The sequence below is a fragment of the Motacilla alba genome, chromosome 3 (assembly GCF_015832195.1).
Source record: "Motacilla alba alba isolate MOTALB_02 chromosome 3, Motacilla_alba_V1.0_pri, whole genome shotgun sequence".
Lineage (NCBI taxonomy): Eukaryota > Metazoa > Chordata > Aves > Passeriformes > Motacillidae > Motacilla > Motacilla alba.
This window is the reverse complement of record NC_052018.1, coordinates 34,282,582-34,300,932: the sequence shown is the minus strand read 5'-3', so window position 1 is coordinate 34,300,932 and position 18,351 is coordinate 34,282,582. Positions and strand designations below refer to the sequence as shown.

The 18,351-nt window shown below is 39.9% G+C and overlaps 1 protein-coding gene across 2 annotated transcripts in view; it reads left to right on the top strand.

The window, feature by feature from the left end:
- UBE3D (ubiquitin protein ligase E3D) overlaps nt 1-12,090 on the top strand; it is a 78,970-nt gene extending 66,880 nt beyond the window's left edge. For both annotated transcript variants that reach the window (XM_038132454.1, XM_038132453.1), the window contains one exon: nt 9,227-12,090. In XM_038132454.1, the coding sequence (XP_037988382.1) occupies nt 9,227-9,239 (13 nt within the window). In that variant the 3' untranslated portion in view covers nt 9,240-12,090. The remainder of the gene's footprint in view (nt 1-9,226) is intronic.
- The last annotated feature ends 6,261 nt before the right edge of the window (nt 12,091-18,351 follow it).

Genomic DNA, 18,351 nt, shown 5'->3' with positions numbered 1-18,351 from the left:
GATGATGCAGCACTTGAAAGTCACCTTTCTGTTTTAGAGTATGCTACAGTATTTCATGTCTAAAAGGAGAGGAAAGGACACATTTTCCAGCTTAGAATCCAGCTGTGTTTCTGCGTAATAAAGACCTAAAACCAGTTCTTCTCTTTCACATATGTTAGCACTTCCCTCTCTTTAAGACATAATAGGATTGAAATAGAGTAAGAGGGTATTTTGGTGAGATAGGATGCTTCATAAATTTTGTTGCAGAGAATACCACCTAAGAGCATCTAATTGAGAGCAACAGCCATGCAAATGACCAGAACGTCCCACGTCTGGATAAGACAGCATGTAATCAAAGATGTAAGTGGCATTGTGTGCTGTGAAATACACCTGACATGCATCATAGTTTATCACCTTAATTTTGAGAGAGGAGGTTCACTGTTTAAGAGAGGTTATGTGGCCACTTAGCTCACCCTATTTGTTCTCTCTGGAATTAGGTACAATTCACTTGCTTCATGGTCAACAAAATAAATCCATATATTTCTCTATTTAGCCCTTTGTTTTATAAGACAGCGGAGTGTTCATAGTGCCTTGTTCAGGGCTTTTTTCATCTTCATCTTCAATGCTGGAATACTATAAAAAATGCAGCTGCTGAATGCCACAGCAGCACCAGTGTGCCAGTTCTTTCCCTTTCTGGGGAAGATACAGCAGTATATTATTGATTCTGATCAGATTCCCAAGAGTGCAGAGAAATCTAGTGGCATGGGAGCTGCAAAAACAGAGCAAAGGCTCAAAGTGACACAGCTTTCAGGGAATCATGCAGGAGCAACTCCTGCCATGACAGCAGCCTGTGAGTGTGGAATGGCCCACTGGAGTGCAGGGCTTGGAAAGGGTGGCAGACCCTCTCTCCTCTAATTCAGCCTCATGACACACCTTTCAGCGAGCCTGAGAAGTTTTTAGAAGCTGCATCATATGTTTCAATTCGGGCTGTCAGGCATTAATTTCTACATGTCTCTAGCTTTAGGATACAGCTAGCATACAGTTAATTGACACAGCAGCTTGCAGTGCCTTGTTTGTTTTGTTTTAGGTTAACCTGTGTTTCACAACTGCCCATGAATATATGTGCTTAAACAAATGTTTTTCTGCAGCAGTTTAAAACCACTTGATGCAAAAATATATGTGCTGCTCTGACTGATTAGTTTGAAGTGTGGTGACTACTGCAGTAAAAACCAAACTTCATCTGGTGTTGACTAAGAAAATCCCAAATTCCGTGGGGTTTTTTAGCTCAGTTTGCTTTGTATCAGTAATTGCAATGTAACATTAGTACCCAGTTACATACTCTGTTATGGTTTACATTCAAGAAAATGTATGTAAGACTAGCAAAGGTAAATAATACTGCTATTTCTGTGCCTGTCTTAATGATGGGTACCTCAAGAAGTAACATCTGCCATGGAAATAAAAATAGTACAGGCTAATGAGGAAGAGTTGGCAGAAAACAAAATAAAGCCATGAAGTTTTGGGGCTTCTAGATGTAAAGAAACAAAAAGATTAATAGCCGTCTCATCCTGAAATAAAAAAAAACCCAAAAAACCTTTTCCTTTTTTTCACACTAAGAACTACTTGATCTAAAATGTTAAAGAATTGCTTGTCTTCATATCAACTAAAAACATGCAGAAATTTATTTTCTACTGTTTTTGCAACTGCCAGTGGTTTTCTTTCTAAAGATCTGGCAAGTTTCATCATGCACCTGTTAACAATAGCAAAGTGATAGCTTGCAGTACACATGCACAGCCTGGTGCTTTGGAGGAATCTCTTGCTTTTTCTCATTTATCTCTGTCACATTTCAAATCTAGCTTCATTATTATAAGAAATTAATACTTTAGGAAGGATTAGGTTGAAAGAATGCATGCTGATTTATAGATGAGTTTATTTCTTAAATCCTGGAGGTACATTATCAGATTGAGAAATCATATTTAAAGAAGGAAACTCTTGCTTTGGTTGAAATTAATTCCACTAGAAATTGAATGAAAGGAATCTAATTCTCTTTCTGCTCAGTTGTTTTGGTTGCATTTCACATTTTCTCCAGTTGGACGGAAGTGATTTATCCGAGTGGTGTTCTAATCAGTTTCTTCCTGCACTGAAGACTGGAAAGCCCAGAAATGTACAGTGCCTTTCACATTGTACAGTGGAAGACTTGCCTTTCCCCAGCCTTCTCCTAGGAGTTCAGGGGAATTTCACTCTTCAGATGATAGGTCTTCTGAAGCCAGGCTCTTCCAAGCTTTCGTTGCCACTTCTGTTCCTCTGCTTCTGTGGTAGCATTGCACTGACCAAAATTATGTTTCTTGTAAGACCTTAAAGCTGTTTGAAGCACATTCTCATTGAGATGTGAAATTCCCTGCAGATATGTCTGCCAAAGAATGACCTCGACATCCTGTGGAGTGAATGAGGTAAAGAGTCCTTCACAGAATGTCCCCTCCTCCATACCCAAATCTGAGGGGTTAGTGGGTCAAACTGCAAAGCCACCATTCCACATCCCTCTGTTCTTCAACCCAATTTGCAGGGTTTTAGTTTGCTGGGATAGCATGGTTCCACAATCTGTGCTTCTGTTGGCTTCATTATTGCGTTTATGACATAGTCCTGCAGCACAGTGCTGCTGTGTTTGTCTGAGAGAGTATGCCAGATGTATTTTAGTTTCTTTGAACTTGAGCATGATAGTGATAGCCTTGAACACTTTTAGATTGATCCTCCACATTAGTTTTGTTATTTCATTAAATGTTTTAAACTTGGCTTGTACAACTGTATCTGTTCTGTCAATATGTGGTATTATAGTATTGTTTTAGTGACCTTTTCAAGGGACTTGTATTCCTCTAGAGAAATTTTTGTTGAAAAAATTTTGTTTCTATAGTAAAATATTTAAGACATATCTAATGATATGAAGTTGTGGTGCTATGAGCACAGGCTGATGTTCCATTGGTTTTCTTAGACCAAAAATGTAAAGGAAGGTAATTAGATAAAACACTTCTTCATGTTCTGGTGCATACTCAAAACCAGACTTCTCACTGCATGGCATTTAAAGCACGTTGGGAAACTTTCCCTGTGTGAGAGAACATGAAACAATTGTTGTCGATGTGCTGTGTGAAGTGACTGCCATTGATGGGCTGTGTAGGGGATATTAGAGAGCCAAGTCTGCTTACCTGACCTCCATGCCATAGTAGAAACAGGCACTCAGTGACCCAAGGTTCAACTATTATCGCAGGAGCCTGGAGTACAGAAGAAAAGGAACTAACCATCAGTGTAACAGAGACACCTTTGCTGCTGGAGTGTAGCCAATGAGTTTGCAGGCTACCAGGAGGCCTTATGGGGCAAGTACATAGTGTACTGTCAAGGTAGGCTCATCTCAATAATTGATGGATTTGATCATCTTGGAGGTCTTTTCCAACCATGATGATTCTGTCTCTGGCTCCTCTTATTCTTCTAGTAGTGAACATGCTGCTTTATTCTCCAATTTCCTCTAAAAATGCCTTTGCTCTCCCCAAAAGCCACCCCAGAGATCGTGGGGTAATATGCAACAGCTTGGTAACATTCAAGTCTGGAAAAGACAGCTGCTTTTTATGGGTCTCTGGATTCAGTGGGAGTAAGTGTAAATATAGCAGTTAATGTTCTCTCACGTCTCTGTTCATCTAATGCCATCTGCTTTGTGTCCATTCATTCACACTGGTGCCAAATGTATTTCTGGAACAGGGTATTTGTGCATCAGCAGGCTTGATCCCAGATTGTTAGGTGAGAACAAATATATAAACTGTATGGTGTGGGTAGGCAGGTGAACTCTTAAGATTTAATGTGGCTATTTATGATCAGCTATTTCCAGTAGTTGCTAATCCATAGGGTAATGGTAACAGTTATAAGTTGTCGCTGCTTCTGGTGGTGGTGCAGGAATGGAAGGAGTACTGTTTCCCCTCTGAGAAAGACCTTTTTCCTTTGTCTACTCTGTCCCTTTTCAGCACCTATGGCAACACCAAACTTCTTGCACAGTTTATCAGAAATCAAATATTTATAGAGCTGGGACCTAGACATGGTGCAGATGCTTTAATCCTCCCACTTGCTGATCTGTCATTATTTTACAGGAGTGAGAATTGTGTCAGGCAGGGTTATGGCCTTCTTTCTCTGTTTATGCACATTGTCCCTGTAGTGGTGTTAGTGCATTATTAAATATGGGGATAAGGGATATGTAGGTTCAGTTATATTCACACAAGCATGTTTATATCACTTTCTCTGATTCTTTTTCCAAGGTAGAAGTGTATTCTATGTACAGGGCATCTTGACTGCAATATAATTGCAACCACACAAGCAGTTGTACTTGCTGTGGTTATTAAGGCTTAAGTCATAACACTTAGCACTAGCCATAACATCTGTAGCAATACAAATCTGGATGTATTAGACTGGTCTGAGGCTTTGAGTATATGTTATCTTTCAAAAATAGCTGTACATGTGGAAAAAACACTGTCCTCAGCTTTTCACTCTCATTTCCACCAGAGATTTGTCTCTCCCCTGTGATCTGCCAACAGAATTGTTTGTGCAAGCCCTCCCTTTCTTGTTTCTAGGATAAACCCATCCATTTAGTGCAGACCAGAGGGCAGAGTTTGGTGTATCAGCCTGATTTCACCAGACAGTAGGAGAAACTCTGAAGTGGTCTTTTGTGGGGAGAGAGGAATGGTAACTTGCAGCAGAGAGACACCATGAGCCTGTGAGATTAGTATCATCCAGCACAGCTGGATCTAGGAGCAGAGGTCTGCCCACGGCTGTCCTTGTCTTTTTGGGAAGGTTATTCTCTTCCTGTGCACATGGATGGCATGGCATTGCTTGATTACCTGTCAGCCTTGAGTGGAAATAAATACAGCATTTGATGTTGATTGTAGGCTGTAGCCTTGCTGGTGTGTAATCAGCATTTCCTTTACAGTCGTTTCATCACGCCTGATTTCACACTAGCACATGTGCAGGATTAAAGCTTGGGTATCTGTCTATGTGCAGACTGTCTGTTGCAGCAGGTATGATTTAAGACAGCCATGTGAGTTGTGTTCTTCTAAAACACAATGTAGCATTATGAACTGGGCATGGTAGCGTTTAAAAATTGGTCCAATGTTCAAAGAAGACAACAATAAAATTTCTTCTATACATTTAAACTTCTGGTTTGACCTGGGTGGTGTTTTATTATTTGTTGTGCAGTGGAAAAAACCACAGCAGTCATATTTTAGGAAGCCTTCAGAGATTTAATTTCTTCTGCTGAAACTGAAGCATACATAACTACTTTCAACCCACTGTTTTCCTCTATAATTATGCAGGAGTAAACTGAAGTACAATTCCCTCTCTAAAGAGAAATTCTGTATCTTCTACATACTTTTGTTTCGGTCTTAGGAGAGGCATAGGTATTAAACATCCTTCATTGTCAGCTTTGAGAGACATAGATAGGGATTTTTATACACCATTCACTTGGATTCCTTAAAAGAGAACAACGTAAGAACAGTTTCAAAGCTTGTGTTACAACATGGGAATGCAACATTTGACGTATTATTTCCTGTTTTGTGGAAGTAAGAATGGCTCCTGGGATGGTTTTTGCACCTGATTCAAAGATTGAACTTCTTTTTCCTTGCTTAGTTGATTTGCAGATTGCATTTCTTTTAAAATGTTGTTTAGCTGCTTCTCTCACACTCCTGCTTCTCTTACAGCAGTCATCCACTCTGCCAGCTTACCTAGTGTTAGCACTCGGTAGAAGAGATTTCTTTTCACCTGCTTCAGACATCTGGAACCACCTTCTTTTATCTCTAAATTGGTTAGGTCTCCATAGTTTAAAAATATTTTAAAAGTTGCAACTGTTTTCTTTCACCTTTTGCTCCTTGGTGTTTGGACATACTTCACTTGACCAGGTTGCTCATGGCAAGTGGAATTTGAATTACATAATCTTTATGCGTCTCTTCCACCCCAAACCATTCTGTGATTTTCCTGAGAAAGCCAAGAGAGCACATCTTCTAAAACTGAGCATCAGTACCTGGATTTCTTAACTTGTGCTGACTCAAGAGATTTTAACAAAGCTGATGCTGCTTTGCTGTTTACAGAAGGAGTAATCTGAGCGCTTTAAGGAGGGGACAGTGGGCTGAGGTAAGGTCAGTAAAAAAACTGATTAGAGAACTGACTTTTATTATGAATTTAGTAATAAACCTTTGTAGATGAGATAACTTTTTGGCACATTATTTTTCTTTCAAAATGCTCTCATAGCAGTGAAATGCTGCATGTTCAGACTGCTGAAAGCATTGCTACTAAAGCTGGAAGAAGCTAGTAGTTGTCTGTCCTGTAGAAAATGTATCCTAATAGATGGAAAACTGGGGGAGAACCACATAGTGCCAACCTATAGTAATTAATTATGTAGAACATATAATTTACTGCTGTTTAGATATCCAACTGCATCTACAGTAACAGTATAATAAAGGAATATTTTATATGCCTCATATGGAACTTTGGATGGATAAGGTGAAACTTCATAAGTGGTTTCATTTCAGTTGATTTTGTTCTGAAGTACTTTCATGGGTTGCAGGTGTTTTTTAAACAGCTTGATTTGCATTTTTTTTTGCTGGTATGTCAGCTGTAGGAATGATCTAATGTGCTCTTTTCATTCACATTGGTTGTAAATATAAACACAGACAGTAATAATTTATTACTTTTGTTGCTTTTCAGTTTATTGGGCAGTAGGAGAGCCTAGAAGTCTAGGGAAGCATTATGTTGCAAATAACTCTCTCAAAGGAGAAGAAAAGTGTATTTCATGCATTATAAAATATAGCAAGCAGTCAAAATAAACAAATATATCCACTCTAATGGCACTTCAAAACTGTGTAGCAAAGGAGTCTGCAATCTCAGGTAGAAAAATCTGCTTAAAATTTTGAGTCTTAGGTATTGAGATGGTTATTGCTTTTCTTGATTTTTCTATTTTTTTCCTTGCAATGCAAGGACAAATCTCCTACATTGTTAGTGTCACTGTGAGTTTTGTCTTTGATTTGACTGGTGCCAGGGTTTTATCCCTAGCCTGTACAACTTTTGACTCTTTCACAGAGCTAAGATTTTACATTTGCTCATAATTATGTATATGTCTCTATTCATCTGGGCAACGAAATCCTGAGAAAGGTGACAAGCATATTGATTTTGCCTTCAATTTTTGTCTTTGAGGGTGGGACTCTTTGGCATAGTGGATAAATTTCCCTACATGATGAGTAGTCTCTGGCTTTTACAACACCCCTTGGTTCAGCTGACAGAAATTATTTTGATGTAGCAGCTTACTGCTGGAAAATGCTGATGGAGCTGAAAAAAACCACTTTATGGGAATGTGTCAGTGTGATGAGATTTGCATGGGAAAAGCAGGCCAACTTCCACCCTGGCTAGCCAGCTGATTGCTGGCATGGTTTGCCTGTAGGCATTTCTGAAAATGTATGTTCTTTAAATCATAGAATCATAGAATGGTTTGGGTTGGAAAGGACCTTAGAGATCATCTCATTCCAACCTCCCATCACAGGCAGGTTCACCTCCCACTAGACCAGGCTACTCAAAGCCCCATTCAGCCTACCCTTGAGTACTTCCAGGGATGGGGCATCTACAGCTTCTCTGGGCAACCTGTTCCAATGCCTCACCATCCTTACAATAAAGAATTGCTTCCTTATGTTTAATGTAAGATGTAAAAATTTTTGGTTTTTAATTTTAGTTCCAGTTTGGAAGAAGAAAAGAATGATTTGGAAATGTGGGAGATTTCAGGGATCTCAGTTGTGTTGTCTGTACAAACCCTTCCATGCAGTAACTGCAATTTTCTACTGGGTTATTGCTCTTAGTCTTGAAGTAGCAAAAGAGGGTTCAGGAAGTGAGTTTGCGTGGGCTTTTTTTCTATTCTTAACCAAGAATTGGTGTCATGTCCCATTTATGCCTTGTAGATGTGTTATTTAGACATGAATCCTTTGCCTGACTGGTTCTCTGAGAACCATCTTAGATATGTTAACATACTTTGGGCACAGGATCCAAAAGGAGTGGTTTAACTTTGTTTTATCCTCTGTTCTGAATACTCAATGATATTTTATGCTTGCATTTAATTCCTTCTGGTTGATCATTCTTCATGAGTTCTTTTATCACATCATTGAGTAGAGTGGTGATTGAGGGTCATCTCTGAAAATCCAAAGTTGTAATTGATGGTAATTTTAATCTTCACTTAAGTGACTGTTGAAAGCTTCTGCAGAGAACAAAGAGGAAGTGTCTGTCTCAGAAGTTCTTTTCTTGTATGTTTTTCATTGGACAGGAGGAATAGGTTGTATGTTTTCAGAAGACAGTTGTGTAACCTGGTAGTCATTTCTCTTTCTTTCTTCTTGCGTTTTTGTGAAGGCATCTGTACATCTGTTTTTCTGTCTTTGTGATCAGCAAAAAATATGTGAAGCAATCTCCTTGTCAGATAAGAACCTGGATATGTCATTTCCAGTCAGCTAACTTAACTTTCTGCGTTAGTATACTGCACATCCTGAAAAGGGCTAAACAAAACCAAAACCAGACAGGAGAAACTGCTGCATGCATGTGACCAAGAATGAATGAGTGGGACAGCAGAAATCCTATAGATCTCTTGTATTTGATAGATCACCTTCCCTCTAAATAGCTGTTAGACAGTTCACTGAGTGCACTAAAGAGAAGAGGTACATCATTCGCCATCTTCTGATCATATACAAGTATTTGTCTTCTCACATCTGGTAAGATTTTGGTTCCTGGTCATTAGAAAGTCCAAGACATTTTTTTTTATGACTTTGGACTTCTCATCGTGACTTTGGAATACAGATTTCACTTAAGAGTGACAGCACTGTTCAAACAAACTAATATTCAGACAAAACTGGGAACGTATCAAAGATTTAATCTAAGCTAGTTTCAAAATACTATCAAATAGCCTTTGAAGTTAGATGAGATAAACATTCTTTGTTATCCTGGGGGAAAAAAAAGTTTTAGTTCTGCAACACAGGCAGTGCTTGAGCAAAAAATAGGTTGGGGAATTTTTAGGAGACATATCAGGTAGAGAAGAGATGGAAAAATAACCATACATCCTCTTTTTTCTCATTGCACTAGTGTGTTATTAAGTAAAAAGATTATTATAATATTTAATTTCTGTTGACACAAAGAAGCATCTTTGTTTTACCTGCAGTGCTGAAATTATTCACAGGGTTTTTTTTGCTTCTGTTTATAGGTTGCCTTTTTGAAGATGTGAAGAACGAAGATACCTGTGTTGAAAACTGTTGTTAGATTTATTTTCAGGAGAAAAGTGTACAGATAACTTCCAGTAGTGGGACTTTCAGAAGAAAATCCCCTGGCAATGCAAAAGAAAATGGAGTGGGGTGGGTGGGTGTATTCTTCATATCTGAATGTGTTTCAAAACCAAAGACTCGACTTTTGTATCCAGTGCATTCTTAGATGTCATTGGAAGAGTGACTTACCTGTCAGTCCAATGACATCCAGCTGGGATGACTATTATGATGTCTTCACTGCTAAAAGGAAATTCCCAATATATCTTGTACTACCTTTACCAGTGTTTGTTAGCAATGCATGTATCCTTAGGAAAGTTTACAACCGGTAGCAAATGTTTTAAAATGTCATGGATACTAATGTGAGTTATTTGCCTTCTTTGTTCTGGTGAAGTTAGAGGTCCATCTTTAAAATATAAAAATCTCTTTTTTGTAAAACTGACATATTTATTATGTATATTGTTTCTTCATTAGGGTTTGCCTCTCTGCTTGAGAGTGAAGGAAGACAGTTTCTGCATTCCTACATCATATGATGTTATGGAGAATCAAGGTTTTATAGTTCTTTGGAATAATTATTATTATTTCAAGGAAAGTTAACATGTCCTTTACGCATTAAATGATCCTAACATAGAAAGTGATCCTACAAAGTGTTGGACACCTCAGTTTTACACATCCAAAGACAAGGAGCTGAGGCCTCACAGCACCCACTCTGGATATAATTTTTCTGTTATTATTTTAGTTTTCAGCATTGAAGGAAGAACAAAGTTATTCTGACTTTTGTATTCAGGGACTAAATTATCTAGCTCCAAGATATTTTGTTTATGCACCAATGTTGAGTCATTTTATGAATAAAATATTTTTTCTAAATTAGTTTACCATTTGTTGTGCTTAATTTCTGTGACAGTTTCAGCTTCCCATGATGCCTTGAGAAGGCTGACCTAGAACACAGGCTAGACAGAGTTAAAGAATAAAGTAGGTATTTATTAAAAGGCTTTAATGGATACACCTTGGGCAGTACAAGAGCCTGGCTAGGGCAACACCCATGATGAATCCAAAATGGTCACCGGTCCAAAAAAAATGGACAACCAGTCACAGGGTCTCACACTTTTATAAGTTTTGGTCCATTTGCGTATTGGGGTTAATTGTCCAATTACACCTTCAGATTATAAAGTCCCATCCTTCTTGTTTTCTCTCTTCAGTCCACCGTTGCTTATGCTCTCGGGCCTGAAACTTGTATAGGTTGTCCTTGGTCTCAAGCTAGAAAAGGAATTGTTTTGTCCGCCTACTCTGTGAAGAGAGCTTACTAACACTTAATATGAAGCTCAGAATTACACACCTAGGCAGCACAGAGACTGAAAAATATGAACACTAAAACTTAAGGCATCATTTCTCTCCTTTAGAGGCTTGACAAAGCCTTTACTTTGTCGAGTCTCTATTTTAAATATCTACTAATAATGGGTACTTAGTAACAGATAAGTAACAATAGTAAACAACTAACAATAACAAACATCTAAAATAATAAATATCTAACAACAGATAAATACCTAAGTATCTAAGTATGCCTGAGCAATTTGCGAAGGAAATAATTCATACCACACCAAAATATTCCATCTTTAAAATATTTTTCAGCCTATGGTGCTGTGGTTTGTGGCTCCAGTGGTGGCTCCAACATCAATATTTTGACAATAGCTGAACTTTCTTTTATTTCACACCCTGCACCCACTTTCTCCAGTAAAGAGGGGCAAGAAGTTAGAGGGGGGACACAGCAGGGACAGCTGATCTTAATTGTCCAAGGAATATCCTGTACCATACAGCATCAAACACAGCAGTGAAAGTGGTGGTAGAAGAAGAAAGGGGATAGAGGGGTGTTTTCCAAGTTTTTGGTTGCCCAGAGAATACCTAAGCATTGGTCTGCTTGTGATGAGTTACTGCCTTTGCGTTACTTTATTCCATTTTTGTTTGATCTTTTTTTTTTCCTCTTTATTTATTAAACTTTCAACTCACAGATTTTCTTGCTTTTTTCTTCCTGTTCTCTGCCCCATCATGCTGGTAAAGGAATGAGGGCATGAGTGAGTAGCCAGATGGGTGCTTGCTTACCTGCTGGCCAGGGTTGACCCACCACAATTACAAGTAAAGTTGTGAAATCCCCAAAATGAAAAGAATAAATCTCTCTGTTCAAGCTGCCCTCCATTTGGGGATATTTTCCTTCTCCATCTTCTCAATGGTCATAGTTGCCTGTGTCTGTACCAGCAGCAGGGCAATTTGACACATTTAGTGTCATTTTTTCCTTTCTTTGATTCTAGCTCTGAGACCTCTACTGATGTTTAACTACTGAAATTACTGGAAAATATCAGACCACATATGATAATATATAATTGCCTCTGATGTCTTTCCATTTGAAAATAGATTAATTTGGCCATGTTCAGAAAATAAATGCTCATGTGCCCTCCCAGGTACCAGGCAGTATGTTATTCAGAACTCCTGTTTCTGAACACAACTTTATTGGGTCTTTTTTCTCCCCTCCTATTTTTTATGTCACATTTCCTACTGAGCCAGTAGTGGATTTGAGGTTTGACAAGTTCATTTGACACTTTCTTGAAATATCTCTGCTTTATAAAAGCAAAACTTGGCCTTTGTTATCTTTGCAGTGAACCATGGGCTCTTGTAAAAAATGGACTTAGGTCCAGGAAGACAATGTTGAGTTCCCCTCACAACTTCTTCCTTGACCCTTTGTCGTGGTTTGAGAGGAAATGAGTTTTTGGGAGGTGGTAGTGGTCAAACCAATAGGTGCCCAGATGTGGATATTGGCACCTGGTTTGACCATTGAGGATATGGATCCGCCTCTGAGAACACAGGGGTTAAAAGCGAGAGCTCCCAGGGGAACGCCCTCTCTTGGTTCCGGTGGATGGAGGAGTCAGACCTCCCCTGCCCAGCTTCGGGCTGGGTGGGGGAGGGGAAAACCACGCGGCCGAGGGAGGTGGGCCGGAGCCGTGGGCAGAGACGGGAGATGATGGAAGGGTGGAAGAACTTGAAGAGGCAGCCCCCCTTTCTCAAAAGGGAGAGAGAGAGAGAGAGAGAGAGAGAGGTGCCAGTGCTATCTTGAAATTCGATAGCACTGGCCTGGCCGGGGAAGAGAAGGGGGGGGGCCCACAAGGGAAGAGTGCCCGGAGTTCGAGATAAGCAGAGACTGTGATTTTAACCCTTCTGTGAGACGATGGAAAACCTTGCAAATGTTGATCCTCCGGGAGCTGAGGGAGGAGAGAAACGGATAAGAAGGAATGCGCAAGTGTGATGCAGAGTTGTGCAAGTGAAGAAGGACTGGGAGAAGTTGAGGAAATCCTAGGTGGAGGAGATGATGGAGTGGCTTTTGGCTGGACTTTTCTTGTATTAGCCATGGATAGAACCTTTCCTGTAATACAGAGACTGCATTTTAGGGGGAGGCTGCGCCAAAGGAGTGATGTGAGCGGAGACGACAGGTGATGAAGAGATGGTGAGACCCCTCGGCCCCAGGGGGTGAAATATTGGGGGGGACAGTTGTCCCGAAATGAGGTGAGAGACTGTCGTTCTCTTCTGGAACTGGGCAAGGCCTCCTTGAAAGGGGAAACCCTAAAAGCAGCTCTGGTCCATGTGCAGTGGTGAGAGCACTGAACATGGAAGGAAGAAGTCACGACGTGTAGTTGCTGAGTGACGGGGATTTACCTGTGGTGGCACAAGGAGGGCTCCTTCTCTCCTTGATGAAATGAGAAGTGATTGTCGGAAGGGTGGAGATGGACTGAATTGATTATCTGAAGGGTGATGGACTGGATTAAGATCTAAGGTTTTGTGATATTCTGTAAGAATTGAGTGGGGGGAGGAGAAATGTTTGAAAGGTTTCCATTCTGCTCTGTGTGTTAATTTTATTGTAATTGTGTGATAATAAAGTTTTTTTTCCTTGTTTGCAAGTGGAGGCCTGCTTTGCTCTGTCTCTGATCACATCTCACAGCAGACACCAGGGAAGATGGGTTTTCATGGGGGCACTGGCATTGGGCCAGCGTCAAACCATGACACCCTTGCCTACCACTGCTCTAGCCTTCATTTCTCCCTCTGTTGAATAGCATGATATTTTCTTTTTTTGTTTGCTTCTTAACATCAGCATTTTGAGAAAGTGTACTTGCAAAGTGCTTTGCATCCAGAGTTAGTGGTACATCTTAGCCTAGCTTAAATACCATGTTGGGATACAACCATAACAGAAAGTTTGTTTAGTTTTGAAGTGTGCAGACAGTAGCTCCATGAAGATGGAAAAGCAAGCACCATGATAGAGACTAGCCTAGAAGCTGTGCCCTTTGAAAACATTTGGTCCTTGTTGCTTGCCCTCTCTATCCAGCATTTTTATCTCTTATAATCTGCACTTCTCACTGCAGAAGCTGTCTTAATTTTTGATTTCTGTAGTGCCAAGCACAATGTTAGTCCTGAAGTAATAATTAATCAATGATCCCAACCTGCATTAACTGAGATGTGCATCCTTTCCTAATGCGGTTACCAAATACTATAGGGCACCAAGAAGATATTAAAAATGTTAGCTTTAATTCTCATATGTTATTAGATTATAAAGCTGGCTATTGCTGTGGTGCAGAAAACACGCCTGTCTGTCAGACCAGTACTGTACTTGCCATTAGCAACAACAGACAACAATGTAACTGCTGCCATTAAGGGGTCACGAGGCAATTGCATTTGTGTAGGGCTTGCTATTTCTTCTTAAAAAGGGTGACCATTTAACTGGAATAGTAAATTGTCGTACCAGATTGAGTCCCAGTGGGGCTCTTTTAATTCCAAAATTAGGGTGGCTTTCTGGCTTCATTTAAATCCCTGCTGGAGTAGGTTAGGATAAACTGAATAATAATAACAAATTGGTTAATCAGAGAGCTGTACGGGCCTTACCCTCTGAGTTGGAGGGCAAATTCTAGTTTGCCTCTGTCTTAGTTTTCTGTGAAGAAAAACTTTTGTATATAAGGAACAACTTTAATTAAAATTTACAATAAATGATTCTGCTCTTAAATATTCTGGGTTTAAATGGAAATGCTTTCCAATAATTTTCTTTTTGTTTTGCTGCCTTCATCTTCGTTCCTCCAGAACATCACTTTGTGGTTTCAATTTTAGACTCATTCCTCTCCTAGCTGACTGCGCTCCATTATAAATGACAGGTGACTTGTTTGAGGTACTGCTTTAGCTCATCAACCTCGTTCCTTTTGGTTTACCTCCATGGGCTTTTTTGCTACCATTGAATCACTGTCATAGAAGCACTGCAAAATCTGCAGTTGAACCAATTATAGAGACATTGAGCAACTCTTGTCTTTTGAAACAGCTTCAGTTTATTCATTCAGAGCAGGCTGAGTTGCCTCATAGCAGATGCCAGGGAGCGTTTGGCAATGAGTATCAGGCATTTTGCAGGTCCACATGAAAATGGCTCAGTAGCAACATCTTTGTCTTTTAATACATGAGTGTGACTGTAAGTGTTGAATAGCATGACATTTGTCTTGCTGTGGATTGCAATTGCTGGGTCCAGGTCCCACAGTTCTGTGGTTCTGTGTGTTTGGCTGATGTTCTCTTAACACAGCAGTAATGCTATTGTCTCACTGCCACAGGCTTTATTCCCAGCTAGGTGTCTTACACATGGATTGTGGAGGTCGGTTCTGTGTTCTTAGTAATAGATGCTTCTTCTACCCTCTTATAGTCAGTGATAATATAAATATCTATCAATTTGTCAGTGTAAATAGTAGAAAACTGTTTATTTCAAAATATAAAATATCTATAAACTATCTTATGTGCTTTTAATCCTTTCCTCAAGATTGCAAAGCATTTAATTATTCACGTTCTTTTGTGATAACTGGGTTTTCTGTAGCACAGGCAGGATGGCACAGCTGCAGATGGGCTCCACCATGTGCTTGTGGCAGCACCATCAGTGAGGGGCTTGTGAATCAGACTTTACGCCTTCATTACTGACACTGGGTTATTACAACCTCAGTGGGCTGGGCATCTTGTCTTTTACTACGTGTGTGTCCTCACTTTGGAATCTCTGACTGTATCATAAGACTCACGACTTTCCCATCAGCAACAAGGTCATTTTCTCAGCAGTGCAGCTGGGAAAAAAGTCCCTGTGTGGCCATCAGCTGAGTTGCACAGATCATCAGATGGCAGATCATCAAACATGATAAAGCTGATGTAGCTGTCCCGAATTTAATGGAGTTGTTGCCAATTTATATCAGCCAACCATGTTCAGTGTAACAGGAGGGAGATGAAGTCTCTTGTCTTCCCCTGTCAGTCCTGTTTCAGAATATAAAAATGAGTTGGCACATAGATAGGAACAGGGCTGACTATATCTGAGAAAAGCATGAAAACACATCTGGACAGACATGGAGTCAGTTCCATCCCTGAACCATCATAATTAGAGGGCACTGCACAGCTTGCAAGCGTTGTTCCTGCAAGAAAGGTCATTGGCTGTAAAACAAGAAGAGGGAAGAAGGAAATTCAGTCAGTGCTCTATCAGCTCTGCATGATGGAGTCCTAGGTTAACAAGCTTATTGAGTGTATCCATGGTGCGATGGCTCTACTCTCAGCTTCTTTGTCAACTTTGTCAGAAGTTTCTAGTTTCTATCTGTGACTAACGGGAAGCATGACAAGCAACAATCCAGTTGTATATTTAGTGTAGGCTGTTTGCTCAGATTACTTGACTTGTCCTTTACTGGGCTTTGATTTATGTGGGCATAATATGAAAAGGGCAAGAACGATTCTTTGTCTGAGCTTTGAAAGAAAACTGAGGTATGGGACAATTTACAGCTTGTGCTTTGTGGCTGAAAGGAGGTTTTGTGAGTTTGTTGGAATAAATAATCTCAAACACGTGAAGCAAGATGAAAAAGCACTTAACTGAGAGCGTCTTTTAAATTTCTGGCTATTGGGAAGAAGATATGAGTTGCTATTTTAGTTGATTCACAGTAATTATTAAGGTCATATTTTGTGGCTGAGATGCACAAAACCAGCTTGACTGTTGCAACCTCTTATCGCGGGAGCACAAAGAGCAGTGTCTGTTCCGATCCAGCAAACACAGCTCTGGCACTCAGGCAGTTCTCTGTGCAGGTAAACAAGGCGTGAGCGAGCCCCACAGAAGACATCACGCAGCCGAGAGCTCTGAGATGCTGAGGAGGAAAATATATTAACAGCCTGCCTGAAAGAGACATTTATTATGTCCTTAAAAGTTCTCTTTAGATTGCAACAGGCATACGAAGAAACATAAGCTGGGGGTTTTGGAAATGGCATCGTAATTTGCAAATGAAAACGTATTTCCTAGGCTGTTTTTTCCAATGGTCTCACGAATGCAAAAGAACATCTTGTTGTACAGTAACACTGATTTATTTTGCAAATATTTCTAGTTACCTGTGGATGGATTTATTAGTGAATGCATTGCAACTATACCTTCCTTGGCTTCTAGATTTTGACACTTGCTTAGCAAGAGCCACCATTTGCACAAAAGTATATCAGGTAGAAACTAATTGCGAATTGTTGTTACAGTTACCAGAAAACTAGTAAGTAAAGAAGACCTCACATGGGCTATTTGTTTTTTAGTGCATCATTTCACATTTTAAAGTGGATTTTTGTCTCCTACCCTCCTAGGCAGATTTTAGAATTAATAATTTTTATTTTCGCAATAGAATATAATTTTAAAGCATTTTTGAAAGACCTGAAATTTGAAAGAACCTGTGAGACTCTTCCAATCCTTAAACCCAGTCTCTTCTTATAGATGTCACTCTTTCATATGGTTCTCTCTCATATGACTACTTTCATATCCTGATCCACCCTAAAACTGATCAGTTCATTTGAATTTGGTTTTTTCTGTCCTGCTACCCTTACTGAAAACCTGACCCAGAGTCTCATTCTTCTGATAGGAATCTTCTGATTTCTGAGGTGTGTCCCCAGATGTAGCACACCTGTTTGTTGTTGTGCCAACAGCATTCTTTAATGTAGGCAGTTTCCCACCTGGGTTCTTAAACCCTATTCTGTACTTAGGGAACAATTCTATCTCCTCAATGTTAATTTTATTAATGGTTTCATTCCCAAAGATAAACTTGGCATTTTACCAAATTCTGTGTTTGTGCCCGCATGAATTAATCTCCGTTGCGTGGGAGTGAGCAAGCTATGCATGAGGTGTGCATCTTAGCAAAGAGACATTAATACTTTCTTACTTCTTTTGGGAATACCTCACTTCATGCATTTGTGAGTGCTTCTCTTTTTTCTCAAATCTGCTGGAGGCTGGCTCACCCCAGCTCTTCTTCCCTTCCATTTCCAACTGTGGAGACCTATAAAATGCCATTATTCTCTGGCAGAAGAATCCCATTATTCTGTAAGTGCACGATCTCATGCTTTGTGTGTTGATCCTTTCCTTAGTTTTTCTGATCCTCATCTTTATTTATGATGCTTCTGACTGTCACATCGGCAAGTGTTCTTCTCGCATTTCTAGTGAACCATGTCACTCTGCTATGGTCACTAGTGAAAATGTTTAATAAGAACAGCTTGTAGGCAGAACTACAATTCCCTCAAGCCATTTACTTCTCTTTTGGGTTTCTGATGAGGATTTGAACCTTGGAAGTTCATTTCAGACCTCAGCAGGAGTCAGGATCTTGATGCTGTCCTCCTGAGCCCTGTGCCAGGACTGATCTACTAAGCAGAATCAGCCCTTCAGCTGTTACTGACACTCACTGGGCAATACTTGTTCCTGACCATGCATGAAACACAAATGTTCTTGTGAATGGAGCCCCTGGCTGTCGTAGAGAGGTGTTGGAGTATTATACACTTGAGCTATTAGGCAAAAATTGCAGATTATCTCATTCTTATTTAGCACCGAGTTTCTGGTCAATTTGGGGTTGCTTTGTTTTGTTTTTTGTTCCAGAGGGGTTTCTTAATTTTAGATTTTGGTACAAAAAGATTAAGATTCTAATGAGCAAGTGCTCCTTAAAAAAATTCAGTGTTACACTCCATCCTTCTGCTGTGAGTACCAAACACATCCTGATGATAAACTGAGATCAAGTTATGGGAGTGGGAG